Raw genomic sequence first — 25,595 nt, 5'->3', positions numbered from 1 at the left:
TATTGTGTTTCACCACGTCAACTTACGGCAAATTTTTGCGGTGAAATTTCGGGAGGGAAGGCCTCGGTCCCTGGCTTCTATAGTTTCCAGTGGGCTGAAAAAGGTTTGGTATGTACGCTGTAGACAGCAAGGGGGGGGGGGGAAACAGGCCTCTTCAAAAGACCCACCTGGAGCCGAGAGACCAGACTGGACAGCGCCCCTTAAAACCCTCTAAACGAACGGGCATGCGTCTAAGGTTCTCGCGGTCCGCTTCAGCGGAAGCCGAAGGCGGCGTAGTTTTCTCAGGAAAAGGCCGCGTCGCGCTCGGCTCGTCCCAAAAACGGAACTCTCGCCTTCAGACGAAAGTTCAGCTCTCCGTGAGTTCCAGTCTTCTGTGATTTCAATTCTGCAAAAACACTTAGTGGGGGGGGTGAATCCGCTAAAGACTCGGATGAGTGCTTTATTATAAAATTATTTTTAAAAACACACGCCGGTTTTTCGAATTTCACACGCGACGAGGGACACAAAGAAATACTGACAGGAAGGTCGCGGCAGAAAGTAACGTCGTTTTAATAACTGACTGTTCACCGTGAAACTCCCCCCCGCTACAGCTGGCTGCCGGGGGGGGGGGGGGGGGTATGACTGCAGCATGTGGGAGAGGCTGTCAGGAGAGGGGGGGGGAAGAAAAAAATAAACACAAAACATGACAGAGTGTGGAGGAGTGTGGTAGCCTCGCTGCCCCAGAGAAGGGGGAAGGGCCCTGAAAAATCTCTGTTTACCCCCCTCCCTCCTCCTCGCAGTGGGCCTACCACACAAGCGCCCTTCCTGGTAAACCCTTAAGTGGACCCATTGTGCTGCTTGCTACTTGGGTGGCAGGAGACACGCCCGTGAAATAGCGCTACTGCTGGATCTGCCTTTCTGCAGACGCCACACTCTCACATGTTTGCTATGAGTAGGGAAAATTTATTTTTGCAGATTACTACAACTGCAAACTTTTATGCGGTCTGAGCGCGCTCAGTCACCCAAACGCAGGGCGCGGTCAATCGCGTGCGGGCGCCAGCGACCTCGGGCCTCAAAAAAAACGCTTTCCAGGTCACCGGCAGTCCGCCGCGCCAAAAAAATACATGCCCTCAAACAGACAAAGGCCCGGCAGAGGAACGCGCGCCGAACGTGGAATATTCGCCGGGAAAGGGAAGTGACCTCACGCTTCCTCCCCCGGCCAGCCTGGCGTCTGCCCGAGTCCGCTGACGATTAGGGGCGAGTCGCGAGCGCCGGCTCACGAAACGCGGCGCTTTTGCAACGCTGTTGGCTTTGTTCACTTGCCGCCCACCCTCTACCCATCGTCCCCAGGTGCCCTCCCCGACTTGCCCCTCTGGGAAAGGCAATCCGCACGCCCCAAGCTGCGGCTGAGTTATTCACAGCCAGAGAGAGAGAGAGAGAGGGAAAGAGAGTGAGAGAGAGAGAGAGGGAAAGAGAGTGAGAGAGAGAGAGAGAGAGGGAAAGAGAGAGAGAGAGAGAGAGAGGGAAAGAGAGAGAGAGAGAGAGAGAGAGAAAAAGAGAGCGAGAGAGAGAGAGAGAGCGCCACGCCTCCATCACACCACCCAGCTGAGGCGCAGACCTGCGAGACACGCCACCCAGCGGAGGAGAAAGGGGTGGAGCCCCGGACCAATCGGCCGCCGACGACGACCGAACGACGGGTCGCCGAGAGACGCGAGAAACGCTTTCTTCAGAGCTCTTCAGAACCCGCCCCCCGCTTGAAGCCGCTCTCCGCATAAAAGGCCACTGTGATGAAAGGGGCGTCCGTATTGGGCCCTGACTGACAGAGGGGCCCCTCAAAAAAAAAAAAATGAGAACACAGAAATTTTCTGCGAGATCCAAAAATCCCTGGTGGCATCCCTGCTCCTGTACTCAACCGATTTACAAGAAAACGACGACTGAAACCACAAAAAAAAAGAAATACTAATATATGTCGCAAAACTACAAATGGTTACACGTGTTTTTCTCCCTGCACGCAGAGAATTTCAGATAGAAGACTCGTTACAAATATTCAAATTCAAAAGCAACTGGAACAAGAAATCCCCCCTCAGGCTGCAGAAGCACCAAATTTCTAGAGAAAAAAAAAAACCACACTTTTCCAAGTAAGCGTGGCTGGAATACCCCCATTCTAGTCTTCCCTCAACATGCTGCAAAACCTGTCAAAAGTCGTACTCCCACGTTCCCAGCGACGCCAATTCAATAATTCAGCAACCGATACAAAAACAAACAGACTTCCGTCAATCGAATAAAAAAAAATAAAAAAAAACAGACGCACAAACGCAAAACCAGGCAAATCGAGGGAGCGCAACCTGGTCCCGCCGGTCCCAGAGGCCCCGCCCCCGTTTGCCGCGAGCTCGTTTTACGCCTTCTGAAAAAGCGCCGGCGTTCCCGCGAAACTCAATCGCCCCCCCCACCCCCCCCACTCCGCGCAAACAAAAAAACGAGAATGGGGCTCGCCAGCGCATCTGGTCGAAATTCAGAAACGCCACCAAAAGGTTTTTTGTTTTTTTTTTTGTTTGTTTTTTTTTTTTTTAAACCTGGCATTTGGCCGCTCGCTTACTGGAAAAAAAAAACCCGGGGGCCCTGGGCCAACAACGCCACCTTCGCCATTTCCAGTTAGGAAGGCAAAACAGGAAGCCTGCGCTTTCAAAAAAAAAAAAAGCCACACGATCCGTCGAACCCGAGCCCGGCCTCGGGCAGGCCACTCAAAGACACCATGACAAAGCGCCGTGAGAACTGCTGTCCGACTGCATTCGAGCACACGCGTTCGGCTCACCGCTTTTAAATCACGAGCGTCTATTCCACTAATCACAACGGAGTGTAGCACAGTGGGTAAGGAACTGGGCTTGTAACCGAAAGGTCGCAGGTTCGATTCCCGGGTAAGGACACTGCCGTTGTACCCTTGAGCAAGGTACTTAACCGAAATTGCTTCAGTATATATCCAGCTGTATAAATGGATACAGTGTAAATGCTGTGTGTAATGTTGCGTAAGTCGCTCTGGATAAGAGCGTCCGCTAAATGCCTGTAATGTAACAGCAGCCACACAGTGGGCGACGCCTCACAGCGACTACGGAACTGTTCCGGTACCTTACACTCAGCTGGAATCGAAGGCGTAATTAAAAGCTTTGCCCGCACATGGGACTCGTTGTGCGCTTTTTGTCAGCAAGTCTAGCCACGAATGCCAGGGTTGCAGAAAGAGAACTGTAGTTCTTCGGGATTGCAAACATTGAGAACCGACACTTAAGTTAAAACGTTGGCTTAACCTCCGCAGAACCCTTTTCCTGAGAAGAAAACCACACGTGTGCGGAAGGAACGCCACGGGCGGAGTGCTCTCACCACCGCCGAACGAGGACGCAAGACTCAACAGTCCCTCCCAGTCTTTCCCTGGCGAAAAATCTGCTGTCGGGAACAACGTCGGACCACGTCAAACGTTTGCAGGAGAACTGCAGCCCGCAGCTCAAAACCAGCAGGTTCCAAAGAACAGGGTTAACGTTGCCTTATATCCCCTAAAGACTCATTTCCGTCCCCTGTAGGGGACGTGTCTTAATCTGAAGAACCATAAATTCTACTATGCTGAAACCTGCCCTACAAGGGACATTCAATAAAAGTACCAAAAACAATATTTTTGAAAATGTTTTCACTCAACAATCCAAGACAAAAAAAATTACATAAATTACAAAAACTTTTATTTCTGCCAGGTCTCAGGAAGCAATTCAGCATCCATTCTGGACGGGCAGACAGCACAGCATCGGGTGCCCTAGACTGGGAGATAAAGAGGAGGTGACTGATCTGGGATCAGCTGGTCCCCTCCTCCACAGCGGCTGATCTAGGATCAGCTGGTCCCCTCCTCCACAGCGGCTGATCTAGGATCAGCCATACCCCTCCTCCACAGCGGCTGATCTAGGATCAGCTGGTCCCCTCCTCTACAGCGGCTGATCTGTGATCAGCCATACCCCTCCTCCACAGCGGCTGATCTAGGATCAGCTGGTCCCCTCCTCCACAGCGGCTGATCTGTGATCAACCATACCCCTCCTCCACAGCGGCTGATCTAGGATCAGCTGGTCCCCTCCTCCACAGCAGCTGATCTAGGATCAGCTGGTCCCCTCCTCCACAGCAGCTGATCTAGGATCAGCTGGTCCTCTCCTCCACAGCGGCTGATCTAGGATCAGCTGGTCCTCTCCTCCACAGCGGCTGATCTAGGATCAGCTGGTCCTCTCCTCCACAGCGGCTGATCGAGGATCAGCTGGTCCTCTCCTCCACAGCGGCTGATCTAGGATCAGCTGGTCCTCTACTCCACAGCCGCTGATCTAGGATCAGCTGGTCCTCTACTCCACAGCGGCTGATCAGCGGCAACACCCCCCAGGCCGCGCCCAGCCGCCGAACGACTGAACCCGTTCCCGTAAAGTTCCGGGGGGAAAGAAAACCGGGGAAGAGGCGCGGACCTCTGCGGTGTCCCGCCTCCCTTCGCCAGAAACGGGACGGGGCGGCTTTTCCCGTTTCAATCCGCCGCTGATCTGCGAGGGCTAGTAAAACGGCGGAGCGTTCTGCGCCGGGGCGAAACGCGGACGACGAACCTCTCTCTGCCCGGACGGGCGCCGACGCTCCGAAACGCAATCGCGTTCGGCCGAGGGCGAAGGGGCTACCGACACAGCAGAGGAAGGACGTTCGCTTTCGGCGTTCCGTTAAGACGCGATGCGCTTGCCAAAGCCGTTGGGAACGATTACTGCCCTCTGAAAGTATTACGAATGGTAAATGGTAAATGGACTGCATTTATATAGCGCTTTTATCCAAAGCGCTTTACAATGGATGCCTCTCATTCGCCAGAGCAGTTAGGGGTTAGGAGTTAGGTGTCTTGCTCAAGGACACTTCGACATGCCCAGGGCGGGGTTTGAACCGGCAACCCTCCGACTGCCAGACAATCGGTCTTACCTTACGAAGGCTCAAATGCTCAAAAAACTCAACGGGGGAGCAATGAGCCCAGCGACCGGAACTTTACATGTTATTTCGCCGTTAAACCTTATTCATCAGAACCGTGAGCCGAGAGCGGGCGGGGTCGTCGATCGCGTAAAACGGGGCTGCGGAGGGAACTCCCCGTCCCGTCCGTTTAAACCTGCGCGAGGGAGGAGGGAGTGACACTTTCACAAAAAAGGGGGAAACTGAATTATTCGCCGAGATTTCAAAGCAGGACGTCCAACTCGTTAATCTAATCTGCGGCCGCTCACAAAAAAAATAAATAAATAAAATAAAAAAGCGCGATGAAGCGATGTGTCGTCCGCCGTCGGCCTGCCCTCCTCGTAAACCGGGGAACGTTCGGCGTCCGCGCGGACGAGGCTGTCGATCGCGGCCCGGCCTACGATCGAGCTCGTCGCCCCGAAACGACGCAGGGCTTGCCCCGTGGGGGGCCACAGCCCCTTTTTTGCGAGTTCTGCTGCGCCGTGCTGCGTTTCAAAAGGGAGGGTTTTTTATTCAAACACCCTTCCAAAGTGCTGCCAGCGCCACAGGCAAAAACCAGCCTAAAGGCAGGTACTGGAGTTCACGAAGAAGGCAAGGAAACCGGCCTCACGGTTTCAATGCAAAATGGTAAATGGACTGCATTTATATAGCACTTTTATCCAAAGCGCTTTACAATTGATGCCTCTCATTCGCCAGAGCAGTTAGGGGTTAGGGGTTAGGTGTCTTGCTCAAGGACACTTCAACATGCCCAGGGCGGGGAGCATCAGAAAGCTCGTGAAGCATCAGAAACCGCACCGTTGACAGACGTCTGGGGGGGGTGGGGGGGGGGGTTGGGTTTGGGAGGGGGACCGTGGAATAACTAACCGCCTTTTCCCGGCCCCGTGCTGCCGTTCCCATGTTAATCTGTTTAGGGTCCGGTAACAAGGCTGAGAGGAATGAAAAAAAAGAAAAAGAAATTTTTAAAAAACCTAAAAAATAAATTTTAAAAAAAGTCTCTGGGACGGGGGGCGAGGTCAGCCTCGACCGGGGCGCGCGACAGAGCAAGCCAAAAGCGCCAAACTAATTAAACCCCGCCCCCCCCGCTTCCCAAACGAGGGAACGAGGCCGCTGCACACTGTCAGACGGGGGTGAACAGAAGTGTGAACCGAGTCTTGGGGGGGGGGGGGGAAGTGTAAAAGAGACACTGTAGAGAGGGAGGGTGGCTGCGCACTTGTGAATGCAACAAAGAAAAAAATGAAGTGTTCTTTATTTTCACAGCACGCTCTTGACCCCAACCACCCCCCCGCCCCCCACCCCCACCCCCCGGACGGGCAAATGTGAAAAGGGGCTGACACAAGAATACACTGGCCTTGAGAGAGAGAGAGAGAGAGAGAGATGAGCAGTGACAGAGAGAGAGAGAGAGAGAGAGAGAGAGAGAGGTGAGCAGTGACTGAGAAAGAGAGAGAGATGAGCAGTGACACAGAGAGAGAGAGAGAGATGAGCAGTGACACAGAGAGAGAGAGAGAGATGAGCAGTGACTGAGAGAGAGAGAGAGAGAGAGATGAGCAGTGACACAGAGAGAGAGAGAGAGATGAGCAGTGACTGGAGAGGAGAGAGAGAGAGAGAGAGAGAGAGAGAGATGAGCAGTGACAGAGAGAGAGAGAGAGAGAGAGAGAGAGAGAGAGAGAGAGAGAGAGATGAGCAGTGACAGAGAGAGAGAGAGAGCCCCCCCTCCTCTCCCGCCCACCCGACCACCTCGCCATCTATAGCAGTCACCAGGGCCCTGGCCGCCTCCCATTGGCTATTTTAAGCGGCCCTCTGGTGTCTGGGTGCTGCCCCCCCCCCCGACGAGCCTTTCCGAGACGTGCAAGTAACACTTCCACCACCCCCCCCCCCCCCCCCGTGTAGCGTTCTGCTCTGGGACCGCGCAAAAAACCGGTCGTCTAACCAAACGCGATGCAAATTCTACCGCCCCTGTCAGATACGCAGGTGCGGCGCATGTATTCAAATCGACCCACACCCCCCCCCCCAACCCCCCTCCATTGACGCCAACTTCGCCGGTTGACTTCCCACGGTACGATGGGACGCGAGACCGCCGAGAGCCTTGACGTCTTTTCGGAATCGAGCGTCCCACTTAAGAGTCAAACTACGTCCGCTGCACCCGTGTGAGGCGAGGTGTGCGGTCCTGATCTCGTCCGACCATTTTAAGCAGGCGAGCGGGCGTCCCCCTCTCCCCCATTCGGCGTAGCACGGTGACCCCAAGCCCCCGATTAAAGCCGCTTACGAACCCAATGCTCACTCGTTCCCCTCCCTTGTGTCCAAATTGCTCTCTGTAACACATAACTTTTATTCGCACAAGTCACGCGGACTCTGCAAAGACGTTCATAATAACACCAAAGATGTTCAACTTGTATCCTTCGACTTCTCCGGTCGAAGGATCCAATTTATTTTACCTTCTTTATCCAGGTAAATGTAATGTAACGTGTCTATGTGAGTCTACGTGCGGCAGAAACGAGCCGGGACCTAATCTTTGGTCGAGTCCTTCAGAGCAGGGGGCAGGCTTCTTGTTGGGATTAAGCGGCCACGCCTACCTGGCCGTTACAGGGGCCAGGTTTCCAGCGGGGGGCCAGCCCCAGCGCACCTGCCTCACGCGGTAGGGAAATGTAGTCAAATCAGGGCGGAGAAACGGCTGCAGCTTTTCACATGCGATAAGGGGGGGGGGGTGGGGTCACGAAGTATTCACCGCTGCGGATGAACCGCGCGCCGACTCGAACCGCGCGGGGGCGGGGGTGCGGGGGGTGGGCGGGGTCGCGTTCCCACGGGTACGGACCGAGGTCGCTCGACCTCCCCGACTGTCTACCGCGGCGAATCGGAACGCCGCGAGGGGAAGAACCGAGCCCCTTCCCGCCGCGGGCCCCCTGAGCGATGCGAGAAGCTTTAAACGCGGCACACGTTGGCGGACAGGAACCCGCTAAATGACCCCGCGCTTTAGGAGCACGCAAATCGGCCCTGTAAAGGCTGTGCGTGCCTGACAGCGCACTGTATCCTTCATCCTTTCACAATGAAAGAGGTACAAAAAAAAGAAATTAAAAAATGTCATAAATAAATAAAGCCGAATGGTCTAGAGCAGTGGTGTCAAACTCGTTGCCATGGAGGGCCGTGTGTATGCAGGTTTTCATTCCAGCCTCAGATCTTGATTATATAATTAGTTAAATTATTTGCTGAATTAGGGATGCAGGTTTGTGCACAATGGTGACCCGACGTCTATGGTGACCCGCATTGTCTAAATAAAAATTTTCTTATATTCTGTGCTTCAATGCAGTTAAACGCATATGGCTGAATGAGTAATTGGACTCAATTAAGGCAGCATTAATTGGTTGGAATGAAAACCTGCATACACACGGCCCTCCATGGCAACGAGTTTGACACCACTGGTCACAGCAGTGGTCCCAGCCTCGGTCTGGGGAACCCCGGCTGCACGTGCTGGTTTTTGCTCCAACCAGAGTTTCAACAGGCTGGCAATCGAATGAACACGTTAAAAAAACGATCGCTTCCTCTTTTTAAGCACACGGACATCAGACCGTTATTCTTCCTGGAACGCTTCCCAATTTCTGACACAAATGCGGTTTAAGAGGCTAAAGGATCCCGCTAGACACGAAAGGCACCTAATCTAAGAAAGATTTGCAGCCTGTTCAAATTCTGGGACTGCAACTGCGGTTGGAGCAAGAACCTGACTGTTAAGGTGGGGTTGCGTGACATCAAAAAATCGAAGCGCACGCCTAGCTCGGAGATGACAGCTCTGAGCTCACCCATCAGTCCTCCTTAACAGGGAAATAAGCTCCCATAATGTGGGACGCTTATAATGCAAACAGCAAATATATATATACACATATAAATATATTGTTTTTTTTTCCTGTCACCTTGCCTTCTGTGTCTACCGTAAAAACCAAAGTCACAGATCTCTACAGTTAGCCAACAACCGAATCTTTATGATTCAATTATTTTAAATGCTTCAAATTATCAAAAGCATTTTAAAAGACTGCATTGCTCCGTGAGTATAAGCGCTCTGATTAATATGCTAATTTTTACAGCTTTATTGTGTGAATATATATATATATATATATATATATGGCTAATTATGTAGCCACCTGGCTAGCTCCTGATCACTGCTTCCCTACAGCAAGCAAGTGGTGTCACGCTCGCTGCAATGTTAAAATATTGGCATAGTAAAGCCACGTCAGCCAAATATTCAAATCTCATGATATTCAATATAAACCAGACATCGACAAACCTACTGTACAGAGACAACAGACACAAAGAGGACGGTTCAGTGTTGGGCATGTTCCGGATGGTTCCAGAATCGTCCGATGCCTGTCTGGTTATTTTAGTATTCACTGCCAATTCACTGCAGCCCGGGTTCAACAAAGCCCTGTGATCCAGTCAGCACGCTCCCTGTGTTCTGTATGTGCTAAGAGACCGTGAACAACTGCTCAATTCGGACTGTGAACCGCTGCTCAATACAGACCGTGAAACGCTGCTCAATACAGACTGTGAACCACTGCTCAATACAGACTGTGAACCGCTGCTCAATACAGACTGTGAACCACTGCTCAATACAGATTGTGAACCACTGCTCAATACAGACTGTGAACCACTGCTCAATTCGGACTGTGAACCGCTGCTCAATACAGACCGTGAAACGCTGCTCAATACAGACTGTGAACCACTGCTCAATACGGACCGTGAACCGCTGCTCAATACAGACTGTGAACCGCTGCTCAATACAGACTGTGAACCGCTGCTCAATACGGACTGTGAACCACTGCTCAATACGGACCGTGAAACACTGCTCAATACAGACCGTGAAACACTGCTCAATACAGACTCTGAACCACTGCTCAATACAGACTGTGAACCACTGCTCAATACGGACTCTGAACCACTGCTCAATACAGACCGTGAACCACTGCTCAATACAGACTGTGAACCACTGCTCAATACAGACTCTGAACCACTGCTCAATACAGACCGTGAACCACTGCTCAATACAGACCGTGAAACACTGATCAATACAGACTGTGAACCACTGCTCAATACAGACTGTGAACCACTGCTCAATACAGACTGTGAACCACTACTCAAGGCAGACTGTGAACCACTGCTCAATACAGACCGTGAACCACTGCTCAATACAGACTGTGAACCGCTGCTCAATACAGACCGTGAACCACTGCTCAATACAGAGTGAACCGCTACTCAATACAGACTGTGAACCACTGCTCAATACAGACTGTGAACCGCTGCTCAATACAGACTGTGAACCGCTGCTCAATACGGACTGTGAACCGCTGCTCAATACGGACTGTGAACCGCTGCTCAATACAGACTGTGAACCACTGCTCAATACGGACTGTGAACCACTGCTCAATACGGACTGTGAACCGCTGCTCAATACGGACCGTGAACCGGTCGGTGATCAACACAGACCGCCATCTGGCCCCTTTTCAACCTGAGCCCGCGCGGCATGTTGCGCTCAGTCCGGTAATCCAGTCGCCTAAGCGGCCGTGTGCCCACACTGAAGCTCAGAGAGAATCTAGACCAATAAAGAGGCTCGATATTACAGTCCCGTAAATGGCCCACCGGAGCGGCCAATCAAACGGCTCGAACCCTCGGAATTTGGACCCAACTCCCCCTGTATTTAATCTCTGGAGTCAGTAACCTCGCCGCCACAGACGTCAGACTAACGCAGGGTACTTTTCCCACTGTGTAATGAACAGCAGATAACAGGCGGAGGAGAGTGACACACGAAGGGGATGGACTGGCAGGTGGAGCGGACCTGCAATATGGCCGACGTTTATCCAAAGCCAAGGGGGGGGGGGGGGTGACAGCAGGTCTTAATTAAAGAAGACCTGCATAAATTGCTGACAGGTGGCTCCTAGGGCAGCGAAAGGAAACGGCGGCATCTCCGCCGATTATTTCTCACTTGCAATAACCTTCCCCGGTGCGCTCGCACAGGAAGTAGGCCCACGCGGCGCTGACGCGGGACAGGACGTCGGGCCGAGCGAATACCCCCACGCTGTCAGACGCCGCCTCGGAAAAGCGCCGTGACAGTAAGCAGCAAGCATTCTGGGTATCGCGCAACCGCCAAGCAAAGATAGTTGGCTAACGAGGCGAGACGTCTCACTCGCGCTTTCCTAAAGGCTCGAAACAGCGTACGCCTGGAGCGGCGCCGCCGAGAGTAAAGCATCTTGTCGCTCGGTGAAATCTTGGGTCGAATGCCGAAAACCAAAAACGAAGTCGCGTTCGAACGATAGCCGCCCTCGAACTTCTTTCAACTTTCGCAAAAAGCGCGTCGGCCAATTTTTTTTTTTTTTTGGTCCCCGATGCGTTCATCCGAACTGTGATGCGTTTCAAATTGTAATCGGCGTTAGCTTGTTGAACTATGCTTTCTCTCAGACGACAGTTAGCTCAAAAAGCTCGCTCGCTCTTTCCTCACAACTCGAGGGAGAGCTGCATCATGCTGCGATACTTCTGCAAATCTTCACTGGAAAATAAATGCTCACATTATGGATGCAGACAGTTGTAAAGACTTATTTCCGAAAAGAATAAACAAATGAACACAAAATCACTGCAACATTTATGGGTTTTCAATCGGAGGCTTCAATAAGACAGCAACAAGCCTACGGTTCCTGTATTAACTTCAATGCTGGTGTAGGGCTACTAAAAGCATAGTTTAATCTGTGGCAGTTGAGCTGAAAAAATAAGCAGTGTGGAAAATCCCCTTTAAACGTATTAAACTCATTGGTTTCAACCAGATTTCATAAATTGTCCTTGATTGACAAGTGTGCCAATGATCTGAGTAAACCATTAGCGTTCAACTAAGAAAACATAATTAATTAATTAATTGCGGTTTTGTTAATCGAGGAAAACGACTGAAATCAGGTTGAAACCAATCGCTCTGCTCCACTCACGGGCTCTGCATGGCCATGCAGCTTCCATGCGATCCTCAAAGTTGCCTCTGATTGGCTGTCGTATCAAGAGAGGCTTCACTACAGCATCAGGGGAGATTAAAATAAAAAAAATACAAGATGGCGCTCAGTAGAGCGCATACCTCAGCCGGCACTAATTGTCAAGAAACACGAGTTGCGCACGTGGGATAGTCACCAAAAGTTAATCATTTCTACCATGTCCTGTATCTCAAATCCGGCATGAGATACGCCTGTTAAAATTCCAGCCGCTAAAGTATTTTAGTCAGTTACTGCAACTCCACTTGGCCAATCAGCATGTATTTGTTCAGAGGCCAGACAGCAGTTCTCTATCACCCCCCCCCCCCCCCCACCACCACCCCCCCAGCTGAGAGGCACACAAGTTCTCACGGTGTTTACGTGAATCAGTTCTGAAGTCAAGTGCCATTTGTGAGAAGCCACGCCCACTGCCACGCCCCCCCCCCTTTGGTCAATTACTGCAAAAAAGTAAATCAGTTCTTCCTTGCCCCCAAATAATCATTTCCACGAATATTTGTGGCGAGCCGCGCCCATTACCGCGCCCCACGTCGGCTAATGAATGTGTGAGAATGACTTCTTCCTTGCTCCGCGACTAAGCGTTCCACAAAGTATCGTGCAAATCCGTTCAAAACGTTCGGAGATATCCTGCAAACAGGCAGTCAAACGGACGGACAGACAAAATGAGACATAAACATTAAGCCGTCATCTCGGGTTGGCGGAGGTAAAAAGACAAAAATAAAGCAAATACGCCACAAGACAATGAAGATGCTTATAGTGCTCAAAAAATATTCTTCAATTGTTATTCTTACGGTTAATCGTGTTCTATCTTTACCAACATGATTCACTATCGTATGGGGCGACATAGCTCAGGAGGTAAGAGCGGTTGTCTGGCAGTCGGAGGGTTGCTGGTTCGATCCCCCGCCCTGGGCGTGTCGAAGTGTCCCTGAGCAAGACACTGAACCCCTGACTGCTCTGGTGAATGAGAGGCATCAATTGTAAAGCGCTTTGGATAAAAGCGCTATATAAATGCAGTCCATTTACCATTTACTATGAAAAGAAAATCCTAACTGACCGCTCTTAAGTACTGAGCAGCACAACAAAAAAAGACAACGCCAGGCGACTACTCAAACTTGATTCTTCCAGAGAACTGAACTTCGCGAAATGATTTACAGACACGCGCTAATCTCACTCTGATCTCCTACAGAACTCCAGAACCGGAAGAGAGCGTGCGACCAGCTCGTAATAAGATGCGGACGACCTGCCAACTCGCACATTAACCTTGGAGCGCCTGTTCTCTTTAGAAACACTTCAGGTGAAGATAATTAATCCCCCTTTGTGCAAAATCGAGCCCCTGGGAATGCGTCAAACTCTTGGCCGTGAACTTTTCACAAAAGGCAGGCGAGCAAATAAATTTGGGATTTCCTTATTCAGAAATACGTTGCGGGTAACGGATCAGCGCTGTAAAAAAAAGTAACGACCGTCAGGACGGAGTGTAGCACAGCGGGTAAGGAACTGGGCTCGTAACCGAAAGGTCGCCGGTTCGATTCCCGGGTAAGGACACTGCCGTTGTACCCTTGAGCAAGGTACTTAACCTGCATTGCTTCAGTATATATCCAGCTGTATGAATGGATACATGCTATGCTATGTAAAAAAGTTGTGTAAGTCGCTCTGGATAAGAGCGTCTGCTAAATGCCTGTAATGTAATGTAATGTCACAAACGGTTCCCGACACGCTTCCCCCCCCCCCCGGGCGGGGGCTCCCGAAAGCGGAAGACGCTGGCCTCACCTGTAGTAGCGCGACTGCAGGTAGGTGGAGCAGACGGCCTTGGAGACGTGGCTGGCCGAGCCGAAGTCGATGACCTTGACGCGGTAGGGCTGGCGCGCGGGGTCCACCAGCATGATGTTCTCGGGCTTGAGGTCGGCGTGGATGAGGCCCAGGCCCTTGAGCTTCCTGAGCGCGGTGGCCACCTGCTGCAGCACGGGCCGGATGACCCGGAGCGGCAGCGGGCTGAACTTGTTCTGCTTGAGGAAGTCGTAGAGGTTCTGCTCCAGCATCTCGAACACCAGGCAGGTGTGGCTCTTGTGCTGGAAGCACTCCAGGGCGCGCACCAGGTTGTTCTCGTCGGCGTTCTCGCCGCTCAGCCGCGCTAGGATGCCCACCTCGATCTGGCCCTGGCGCGCGTACGACGGGTGGCTCTTCAGGATCTTGACCGCCACCACCTCGCCGGTGCCCCGCTTCCAGCACTTGACCACCTGCCCGAAGGTGCCCCGGCCCAGGAAGTCCAGCACCTCGTAGGCGTTCTTCGCCGAGCGCAGCACCTCGTGCTGCACCAGCTGGTAGTCCCCGTCCCCGCCCCCGGCCCCGCCCCCGGCCCCGGCCCCGCCCTGCTTGGAGGGCCCTCCTCCGGCCGCCGCCGCTCCCGCTCCCGCTCCCGCTCCCGCCGCCGGGTTCCCGGCGCTCGTCTGCAACATGGTGGGCATCGCGGACGGGTCCTCCGCTATCCGCGCGGCGCTCCCTCGGGTCTCCAGCTCCTCGCTCTTACGCTTCAGCCCGCATGGCCGAGGGCCGCCCGGCGAGCGCAAACCTTCGCCGTCCTCCTCCTCGTCCCCCTCCTCTTCCTCGTCCTCCCCTCCGGCCGCCGCCCCCGCCGCTCCACAGCTGCCTCCCGCCGGCCCCGGCTGCCGCTCCCGCTGCCGCCCCTCGCCCCCTCGCTCGGGGACCCCTCCTCCTCCTCCTCCTCCTCCTCCTCTTCCTTCCCGGGGCTGCGGCTGGCCTACCGTCCCGGGCTGCCTGCGACGCGCGCCTCCGGGGTCGTCCGCCGCCGCCGCCGCCTGCGACGGAAAGTCCCGCCCGCCGCGGGGTCTGCCGCCCGCCGCGTCCTCCGCCCGAAATGCGCAAGCGACGATGCTCGTGGGGTCGGCGACGCCGAGGGTTCGACCGCTCAGGTGGTAGACCTGCGGGAAGGCTCTCTCATGGTACGCGCAGCCGCCGGGCTCGACTTTGAGTTTCTTCACGCTGCAAAAGGCACTTGTCTGGGCTTGATACACATGTGGTGGGTAGACCAGGACTTGTGAGGCCATACCTGCAGGAGGAGGAGGAGGAGGAGGAGGAGGAGGAGGAGAAAGGACAAGAGTCAGAACGCTGACGGCAAGAGCCGCAAGACACGTCCATAGCATCCATCCACGCACACGCGACTTAGCTAGCTCGTTCCACCGGAATTCCACCTACGGAGGAGCTAGCCTCATTCAAAGCGCTCGGTGGTCCTCGAAGGCAAAAAGCACCGAACATTCACTCTCAATTCAATTCATTCCCGCCAATAAAGACCACAATGCACAGCAGCATTTAACACAAGGTCGGGACCGCGAATTTGACGCGCGGTACTGGCAACGAACCAAACTGGCGTCGGTACACAAGTATTACTCGTTAGTCTCAAACCACTTTCTGCTTTCAGGGCAACTAAACGCTCTGCACCAAACCACAACATTTCTGTCCAATCTGAATTCAAGGAACCGCAAAAAGCAGAGTGCTACCTCTCAAAATGCTGTACTAGAGGGGGGAATCCTTTTTTCACGCCTGTGCACGTTTTTTATGTTATGCGCGCGGGGGTTGCACAAGCCAGCGACGTAACTTCCGCAACACTATCCTCCCCACAGACTAACCATAAACCGACTGAACGAATCAGCTGTTTTTTTTCCCCGAAACGGCTCCAAACTGCGACGATGTCGACGCGACGCATAGATTCTCTGCTTTAAAAAAAAACAAAAACAAAAACAAAAAAAAACAAGAGAAACTTGCATCACGCTTCGCTGGCGCTTCCAGGGGAAGGAAATAACTAACTTCTCGAAAAGGAACGCCTGAACTTTCAGGGCTGGTTGACCTAGCGAGCGCGTTTCGGGGTCGCTAGGCGACCGACGACTCAGACGGAACGTCCTCCCGCGAATGGGAAGCTGTCGGGAGAAGGCGGCGCGCCCCCCCACCCCTCTAAATCTAGCCCGCCCCGTGTAGAGCTCCTGGCCAATCACAGCAGCACACGAGCCCCTCGATCATTCCGTACGGGATTTGACGGGCGTCTCTCCCTCCGGCCCAGAACGAGGAGGTGGGCCCTTTCCGTTTTGAGCCAAGAAGCCGATTTCATCAGCAACTCACCCTGACCTAACGTTGCATTACAGCCATTCAGCAGACGCTACACAGCATTTACACTGCAGCCATTCATACAGCCGGTTATACACTGAAGCAATGCAGGTTAAGTACCTCGCTCAAGGGCACAACGGCAGTGTCCAACCCGGGAATCGAACCTGCGACCTTTAGTTTACAGGCCCAGCTCCTTACCCGTTGTGCTACACTGCCGCCCCCCCGCGGCCGCCGCGGCCCGCACGCCTCACCGTAGCGGGCGACCCCGGTTCTTCTGCTCGAGGAAACGAGGCTCTGCCATCTTTAATCTTTAACTTTAATCTGCCGTCTACCGAGACAAAATCAAGTCAGACGTGGAAAGCGACGCATCTGGCCCGACTGCCATTACTTTGCTCCACAAAGCAAGCAGCTAACAAAACATGGCATCGTACGCGGCGGCAAGCCGTCATTGCAGGCAATGAATCAACACCTTTCTCAAAGGCCCACCTTCAAAGACGGCACAAAAGCTACCGCCAGCACCTCGCTGCGTCCTTGAGTTGGCAGCCTACCCTCTCGCGCTACCACTTTCTCCCTCCGCTATCAGCGCCTCCTGCACCTGAGCACGACCCCAGAAGAAAAAAAAGAGATGCGGGGAACTTCCAGAAACTTCCTAGCTTTGAGGAAGGCCGCCCGCGCACGCCCGCCTCGACAGGGAGCCGCGTAATTTAGCACGCGACCGCGCGGCGCGGCGGCGCGTTCGAAAGCCGACGGCCGCGCACGACAAAACCAACCGATGGGAGGACAGACCAGACGGACGCGGTCGTCGGTTACCGAGGCGCGCGGATAGCGCCGCGCCGGCTGTTTCCGACCGCTCGGCTCGGAGCGCTTCGGAGGCGTCGCCGGCTAAACGTCGCTAACGCGCGCCAAGGCGCAGGTTCATTCAGACTGGCGGGTAGGTGTGGCGCGGAGCGGCAGTTAAACAAACTCGGCCTGCGAGTCGGAACGACCCCGCCCGTTTCTGAGAGCGATGAGCGCCGCGCGAGTTCGGGCGTTCAAAAAAATCATTTAAAAAAAAAAAGAAAACGCACAGAAAATGGAACTGAAAGGAAGCAGGCCTGCCTTGGGATTTTCCAAGCGACCACATGGCTCATCGCGCTTGTTAACCCTCTAAGGTGTGACATCACAAATGACGTGATCGGAATGCTCGGTTGAGAACATTCTAGTGCTGACGTAACAATGAATGTGCTGATGCAACAATCACTACTGGTAACTGAAAGCAATGGAGTTCCAGAACACTGATTTGTAATTCTAAAAAACACATTCCGAAAGACCTATTCTTCAAAGGGTTAAATTGAGGAAGGCCAGGAGTGTACAGGAAGTAGTGTGAGTGAGGGAAGGACGTTTCTAGACGTTTTCACCAGCAGTGGAGTTAGCTGAAGTAGCAAGCGCAATACTTCTACCCTTGGAAGAAATGCTATTCAAAACTGCAGACAGAATGACCTGAGGCTACATTACATTATACATTACAGGCATTTAGCAGACGCTCTTATCCAGAGCGACTTACACAACTTTTACATAGAATTTTTACATTGTATCCATTTATACAGCTGGATATATACTGAAGCAATTTCGGTTAAGTACCTTGCTCAAGGGTACAACGGCAGTGTCCTTACCCGGGAATTGAACCTGCGACCTTTCGGTTACAAGGCCAGTTCCGTACCCACTGTGCTACACTCCGTCCATCATCCACCATCGCCCATCCCCCGAACAACCGCGTGTCTCTCACCAAGGTCAGTCATCGCCCTGAGGCTGGGTCTAATCCTCAAAGTTAGTTTCGTGTCATCCTATATCATCATTATGAGGTGTACGCAACAATAAGTAGGCCTATGAGCTCAATTCAAAAAACGTGACATGAAACAAGTTGGCATCTAATAGGGGTCTCAAATTTGACTCTCTATCCAGGTGGGGCTAGAAAACACCCCCCAGGATCTGGGGAGATAGCGTGTGCCGTTACGCTCTCCCAGTGAAGCGCCTCGCTGTCAGGTGAAAAGAAGCGGCTGGCGACTCCATGTGTATCGGAGGAGGCACGTGGTAGTCCACACCCTCCCCAGACCGACGGAGGATAGCGCGTCGACCAGGACTGCGATACACACGAGGAATGGGTATAAACGACTAAATTGGGGAGAAAAATGGGAGAAAAATGAAAAGAAAAAAAAAAAAAACATCCCCCAATTTACGACGCTTTAAAAAATTCCACTTATCTTAAAAAAATTTTTTAAAAACGGAGTCAGTTCCAGAGACACGTCCCACTTCCAGCGAAGGCGCGCAGTCAGCCAGAGCCGGAGTCAGCCGCCGATGAGCGCGTTCAGCACGCCGGCCAAAAAAACAGCCGCATTTTTAACGAGAGGAGCGCTGCTGCGGCTCAACCCGCAAACCGGGGCAAAGCGAAAGCAGCTCGCTGGGAGCTCCCTGGGAAAACAAAAAAAACCGTCTGGGAAACGGAGCGGGGAGCGGGGTCAAAGCAGAGGGCTGCAGTGTAGCCTGCGCTAACTAGCTAGCAACCAACCCCGCCGTATAAGGCCCAGTCCCGTTTAGAGGCTTCACCCAGCACCCCGAGTTCAGAAAACATAAACCAGGGAGGCCTACAGAGCAGTATACCCAAGGTAAGGGCTGGGGAAACAACAGCTCTGCGAAAGCAGAGACGCTAGCCTGCGGGCGCTGCCCGTTTCACATTTAAATATTTACGCTTCGGGTACTGGCTTACCTGCCAGGCGCCGGCACGCTGGACGCACCGGACAGAGCGTAGTCTTCAACTGCCACGGGGCCGGAAAAACGAAAGAGTCCGGGAGGAATCCGCGATTCTCCCTCTTTAATCGTAACACCCGGCTAATCTCTAACGACACGGTCGTTCCACGCCACGCGCACTTTTTCCAGCTGAAGGTCGGAAGCGACCTTTCCCCACAGCCGCAGGCCACACGGAACCCAAGGAGGGAGAGGGATCGTAAGTTTTTAGGACTTCCGGTCAGGTCTCGGCGGAGTTTCAGGGCCTGGTTTTGGGGGGCTGCCCCGTGCCGGGAATGCAGCAGCGTTCAGGCGTAAGAGCCAGGCCTGCCCAGCCCTGTTCCTGGAGATCTAACTGTCCTGCGGGTTTTCACTTCAACCCGAATCTGGCACACCTGACTCTACTAATTAGCAGCTCAACAAGATCTCTGGCTGTTGAATGAGGTGTGTGCTTTGTTGGGGTTGGAGTGAAAACCTACAGGACGGTAGATCTCCAGGAACAGGGTTGGGCAGGCCTGCTTTAAGCCTTGGGGCCCCTGCTTCCTGAAACTGCCCCCCTTTCCCCCCGTGAACTACCGCCAGGTGACAAGGCTGACTGGCATAAAGACAGTGGCGCTCTCAGACACCTCCAGCAAACCTCCCTGTTGCCCCGAACAACAACCCTCGGCCTCCTGACACCACTTACGCGGGAGAGCGGAGATGAAGCATACTGGCGTCTCTTTCTTTGGGGGGGGGGGGGGGCAGCGTTACCGTGAATCAACAGAGCGTAGCTGCTAAGTGGAGCCCCAGACACAGGGGATCAAAAGCTGCACGTCTCTCCCTCTTACAGGGTCCGCCTTAAAGGGGGGGGGGGGAGGGGGGTCAGCAAGGCTGTGAGACATAAACCGCACAATCCGGGGGGGGGTGTGTCCTCTCTCGTGGCACGGCCTGCAGAGCGCCGTCCACACGCCCATTGCGAGCTGTGATGTAAGCAGTCCCGCCGAGCAACCTATGACGCACATCTCTCTCGCTCCCCGTTCTTCCTGTCTGACAAAGCCTAAAAAGCCATACTTTTTTTTTAGTTGTTTTTTTTTTTTTTAAACCTCACAATCTCAGTTCTGTAATATTCGGCTCTCGGACCCGAAGGAAAACGCGACGGTCAGCCGCCCCGCCGGGCCGGCTCTTACCGCGGCGAGGAGGCTCTTCCTCCCCGCGGCGTCGTCGGGTCACAGCGCGCTCGGCGTCGCGGACGGCCGCGGGGCTAACGCTAACCGCCGACCTCTCTCCGAATGAGGATCAAAGCGGGGAAATAAAAAATAAAATAAACAGAAAGCTCCCGTCAAGTGGCACAGCGTCTCTGCCCAGAGGGCGGGAACCCCACTGAGCAGCGGACAAGAGGACGATACGGCCCTTTTGGCTCCGTCCGAAGAGCGTCGGGAGCAGCACCCCCCCCGGGCGGGAAGCTAACGACGGGATCGGCGAAGCGCCTCGCGCTTCTGTCCGTCCCGCTGTACCGTTAGGCAGGCGAGTCAGGGCGTCAGGGACAAAAGGACTCCCGAAAAACCGTCCGTCCCCCCATGCCTTTCGAACGCAGTGGAACCGCTAAATAAAATTACCCTCCCCCGGAGGAGAACGCAGGGAGAGGCCAGAGGAAGGAACCCGCCGGAGTTTTCCCTTTCATGAGGCAGCCACGTTTCCTCGTGACCGCAGCTGACCGCGCTTTTCGAGATTTTCCCAGAAACCGAGCGGATTCCTGCAAAAGCGAGCGCTCTTTCCGCCCCCCGTCCCCCCCCCATCCCTCGACGGTACGCAGCGGAATTTCCGTCAGGAACATGCCCAAGTGGGACGACGCCGCCGCCAAATGCACCAAAACCCGAAAGGGGGCCAGGCGGTTCCAGCCAATGTCACAACGGCGCCAAGACACCGCACAGTAGTTTGGGAACCCCCGGTGTTTAATATAATATACCAGAATGTTTGGTTATGTCATCTTACAGTTAAGAACCACCCCCCTCCCCCCCCCAGGAAACACTCCACTATTCATATTTCAGCAAAAGTCTGTTTAATCATCAGAAACCACATATAAGAAAACAGCTATACAGGACATAATGGTTCGGTAGAAAGTCATTTCCTGCAGTTTACTGGCCAAAAAATTCGGCTCATGTCCAACAGGTGCGTTGTCACCAGGTAACCCATTAATAATTTCATCGTAATATAGCCTGTTACAAGCACTGCTTAAACATTAACCTGCTCACCTCTTCTATGAGAAACTTTTTTTTTTTTTTTGACTGCCTACGAGGCCTTAAAAAAAAACTACTTCAGGAGACATGGAGGCAGGTGTAGTTTATGTGTGGAACGCTGCAGGATGGAGGAGGAGTCCTGGCTCCGATGAAGAGCGTCAGGCTCAGTCACGGCAGGGTAACGGATCCGTAGGCTGCAGGTTTAAACCGCAACGCCATGCCTACCGACGCCAAAACACCACCCACCCAACACCACGGTTTTCCTGAAGACGGGAGTACGGATCTCTGCAAGCCGTCGAGGCGGCAAAGCCGAACGCAGCCAGGGAGGTCCTCCATATGGGTCTGATTGGTTTCTGCTGTCGAGGTTTTAGCCAGTGGAATTACTAGCTTCTAGCTGCGCGTGGACAATTACTAGTCCTAGCGACGGAAGTAAAGGCAATCCATTCACAGGCCTGCGAATCTGCAAATCTGTATTTCATCATCATTCAGCACTACCTTCGTGACAGTCTGTACACCGCGTCCATTATAAACAAGGCACCATTCAGTACTTCGAAATAAAAACTAACGCACAAGACAGTACGTCATGCAGAAGTTCTGAAGGAGACAAACAAATGCTAAGTACGGCAGCGCTCGATGTCAAAGCACGCAACCAATATTGATCTGAAGTGCTGAAAGCCACGCATTAACGTCCTCCAGAACTGCTTCTAGGAAAAAAACTGGTGTCCGTTAAACCCTTGTCTTCAGCTCAGGCCGATATGTTTATCAGTTTGTTGCAAGCGCGGATTTTATCCACGTCGACTAGAAACTGCCTCAGCGCATGTTTACCGGACAACAAGCACTCGGTCTAATATCCAATCAAAATATAAAGGCATGGCTCATCGCAGTCAATGACGTACGTCGTCCCACGTACTACTTTTGAAAAAAAAATCTAGTGTGGAACACACATGGAGGGCACTGTAGACGGTTGCATAATAAACTGTGTAGAGGTTTAAAAAAAGATGGTTAATGTCGCTAAACACGCTAATCACATTAAGTGATTAATTGGAGGCATCTGTTAACGGTCTCTCTTAGATGTATTCGTCTGTTTTCAGACAGCTCGTTGCTGGGACAGCGTCTCCGAGGAGAAAAAAATATGCGTTGCCAAGGACCCGATAAACACTCGACCAACACTGCACAGAAAGAGTGACTCAAACTTTGCTCTTTTGAGGGCGTTCAAAGAACAAATGCTGGCTGACACGCACACGAGCTACAATTTGGAGCTACTGTAAAGCGACTAAAAATTTTATTTTTTTAAACACAAAAAGGATATAAAAGCTGATGAACCATAATACAATGCTCTTCTGAATAGAGTAGCAGGAGTCTTGCATTGCAAACAAAGTTCAAACTTCTTTCATCAATTTGTTTTTATACCAGGAAATAACTTTTTATGCGAAGAAAGAACTTGGTATGAGGCAAGAGGCAGAAAATAGTCTACAGTCAACAAGATGCACCGCATTCAAAAGAATGCACACACAAGAACGGCCAAGCCTCCAAGTTCTGAAATGCATTGCAACACAAGATTACGGCGCATGTCCAGGAATGCGAGGTGGGGATTTCATCCAGCCTCTTCCTGTGGCAGGGAGGTCAATAGCACAGCCGTATTTGGCACAATTACGCACGCACGCATCCATTTCGGCCGTGTACTTTTCCAGACTCAACTAATGGCAGAGCAAACAAAAGCGGGGTTGGCCTTCTGTTCCTTTCCAAGATTGCGGCCACATGATCACGTGACTTCAATTCTACTTCCTATAAAAAGTAAATACTCATTCTTCTCAAATAGCTGCAACCCACATTTTATTTTTAATTTTATTTCCTATATATAATATCCCCCATGAAAGGGATTGTGTTGCCGTTTGACTGGCGTCAGAGAGCAGAAAATGACTCTGGGTCTCGTGCACCATTCATGACTGTTTTTAGCCTCATCAAATATGATGTGAATCCACCTGCGGACTCAAAATACGATATTACTCAGATGCTACTTATGAATTTGTGCTCAAGAGGGAAACGCTAGTCGGTATTTGTGGCTCAGAGGCACTTAGAGTCGAACATTCAGAAACTAGCAGATCATTTTAAAAATGTTCGCGCATTCTCACGTCTAAAAGTGGCAAATTGTCAGTTGCAAATTACCACAGTTGCAATGCAAATTATCATCAGTGTTGTTCTGGACCTTTTTAGTCCGGGGCTGGAGACCCCTCCTATAAACACGTAGTTGTTTCCCTCTGCTTAAGTGAGAGTTTCACTTCTGAATGTTGGCCGATACCCAACACAGATAATGTGAGAAAAAGTGCTTTGCTGCTTCAAAATACATATGCGCTGAATGCGAAACTTAAATAGCCACGCAACACAAGATCTACATAATTCCATGTGCTAGAGAAAAACACGGGATTTTGGATGTATTTGGCTAACATCATGGAGCATAATTCCGTTGTCTCACGGGTTTGTTACCTAACTCGCAAGCCAGCCAAAGCCCTGCACCAACGTGCACGAACATCGTTAGCAAATAAAACGCTCCACAGCTAGCGAACTTACCAGAACCTGCACCTATCTTCATAGTTATCAATCTGAACCCTTGATGAGATTAATTGTTTATTTTCATTCAGTTGTCTCAATATGTATTAATTAAATACATTATGTAAGTCTGTTTATTTTTTTTTTTAAATGTTTCATAACATTAAATGGGAAACAGTTACCGAGCTGACAATAGTTTATCCACTGCCTGGACTGAGTTAAGTAACATTACCTAACGTTAATCCATTTGCATTTTCCAGCTCACAAAATTGCAGATTCTTGTGAAATCTGAGAATGCTGTATGATTACGTGATAATTAGCGAACAGCCAAGAGTTTACGGCAAACCACAGCGAATGAAAATAATATCACGGGTGTAACGACAGCTACTCCCAGCAAAGCGATTAGAGACAGTGTTATACTGTTATTACGTAAACTTTAACTAGCAACAGGCTAAAGGAAATCTTACAACCAGAAAACGAGATGAATAGTAAACAAATAAAAGTTAAACTAGCTTGCTAGTTATCAATCTAGCAAGAACGCTATAGTGAGCGAGGTGACAAGCTGCTAGGCTATCGATATTGCTTCCTGGGCTGACGGGGATTAGGACAGAAAGCAAGCTGCCCAGACCAATAACAGCAAGCTGAAAATAAAGTCGATTATGTAAACTAGATTTGTCTATTAACGAACTAAACACGCTTTCCATAAAGATTGATAACAGGGTGGCTACTTTGCTGAAAAGCAGACATTAGCATGCAGAAGCCAGCCATTTTTCATACTTATCACTAGATAACAACCAAATTACAACAGAGAAAGATAGTTGCCAATAAAAACAGAAATGTTAACTATTTACCTTCACAGATAGTCACATGTGATAGAATCCAGGGCTTCTGTGAACATGTTATGGAGTTATATTGTGCCCACACCATGCTCCGTATGTATGTACTGCTGCCATCTTGTCCTGGACAACAGGAGGGGAAAACTCGCTCTCGACAAAACCACCATCTCCCACATTTCAAACTTCAAACAACTGACGTACACAACCATTCAACTGGACAATACCAATCCAGCAACGTAGCTAACGAGTTCTCGTTTCTGGAAAGATTGCTTTTCTCTTGGACGTGGGGGCTATGAAGCCCATTTTCCCCGTTTAGAAGAGGGACCCACTGCCCCTGTATCCCAGCTGATCTCTGTGCAAGCTGGTCTCTAACATGTCTCTCTTTGGGCTGAGAGTGGAACACTGTGCGACACGCAGGAGACCAGACCAATCGATCGTAGAACTTGCCCAGTCTACCGTAATATACGCGTGAATAATCACAGCGCACACAATAGCCAAATTTCATACTTAAGCACGTTGGATGGGCAAATATTAGCATTAGGAACATACATTATATCACAAGTCACAATGTTTTAAAGAAATACTATTCGAACAATAAAATAAAAAATATTAGTGAGGTATTTATAAATGTTCACTTTGTTACTTTTCCTTTAATACGGTATTTTTCAGCGCGCGTTATTGCGCGCAATAGATATATTTGTTTACATGTGAAGTCCCATTGAAAAATATATTTTATAAAACGATTTAATGACGAACTGTCCACGAACAGCAGTACCCACATTAATATATGAAATTAATCAATCCAGAGATGTTTTCAGTCACTTTTGCAAGCCATCTAAGTATGCAATATGAAACTGCCAGGGTTTATTAAATGCTATGCTATCCAATTCAATTCAATAACAAAGTTCGTTTTTGCAAAGCCGTGACAAATAATACATTGTATAATAATAATAATAATAATAATAATAATAATACTTCCTTTGTATTTCATTTAGTTCAGTGTTCACCATAATCTGAACTAAACAACATTTCTTCTTGCTGAATGTAAATTAAATGCATGGGGCTGACATGGTGGCACCATGTTTAATATATGAATTTTCTATTCCACAATCATACTTCTCTGTAAAAATGTATTTTTAAATAGTAACAGTCTC

General features: G+C 51.3%; 1 protein-coding gene across 2 annotated transcripts in view; it reads right to left on the bottom strand.

Moving 5' to 3' along the window:
* Window positions 1–24,840, bottom strand: part of LOC135241751 (homeodomain-interacting protein kinase 3-like) — a 56,295-nt gene extending 31,455 nt beyond the window's left edge. The window contains exons 1-3 of one of the 2 annotated variants that reach the window (XM_064312403.1): window positions 24,457–24,840; window positions 14,672–15,033; window positions 13,737–14,635 (exon numbers count right to left, since the gene is read on the bottom strand). In XM_064312403.1, coding sequence (XP_064168473.1) covers window positions 13,737–14,635; window positions 14,672–15,033; window positions 24,457–24,532 — 1,337 coding nt within the window. In that variant the 5' untranslated portion in view covers window positions 24,533–24,840. Of the gene's footprint in view, window positions 1–13,736; window positions 15,034–24,456 lie in introns of both variants that reach the window. The other variant, XM_064312402.1, reaches the window with a different exon arrangement.
* Between the last annotated feature and the right edge of the window lie 755 nt (window positions 24,841–25,595).

This window comes from Anguilla rostrata, chromosome 16 (assembly GCF_018555375.3).
Source record: "Anguilla rostrata isolate EN2019 chromosome 16, ASM1855537v3, whole genome shotgun sequence".
Taxonomy (NCBI): Eukaryota; Metazoa; Chordata; class Actinopteri; order Anguilliformes; family Anguillidae; genus Anguilla; species Anguilla rostrata.
This window is presented reverse-complemented; position numbering and strand designations above follow the sequence as displayed.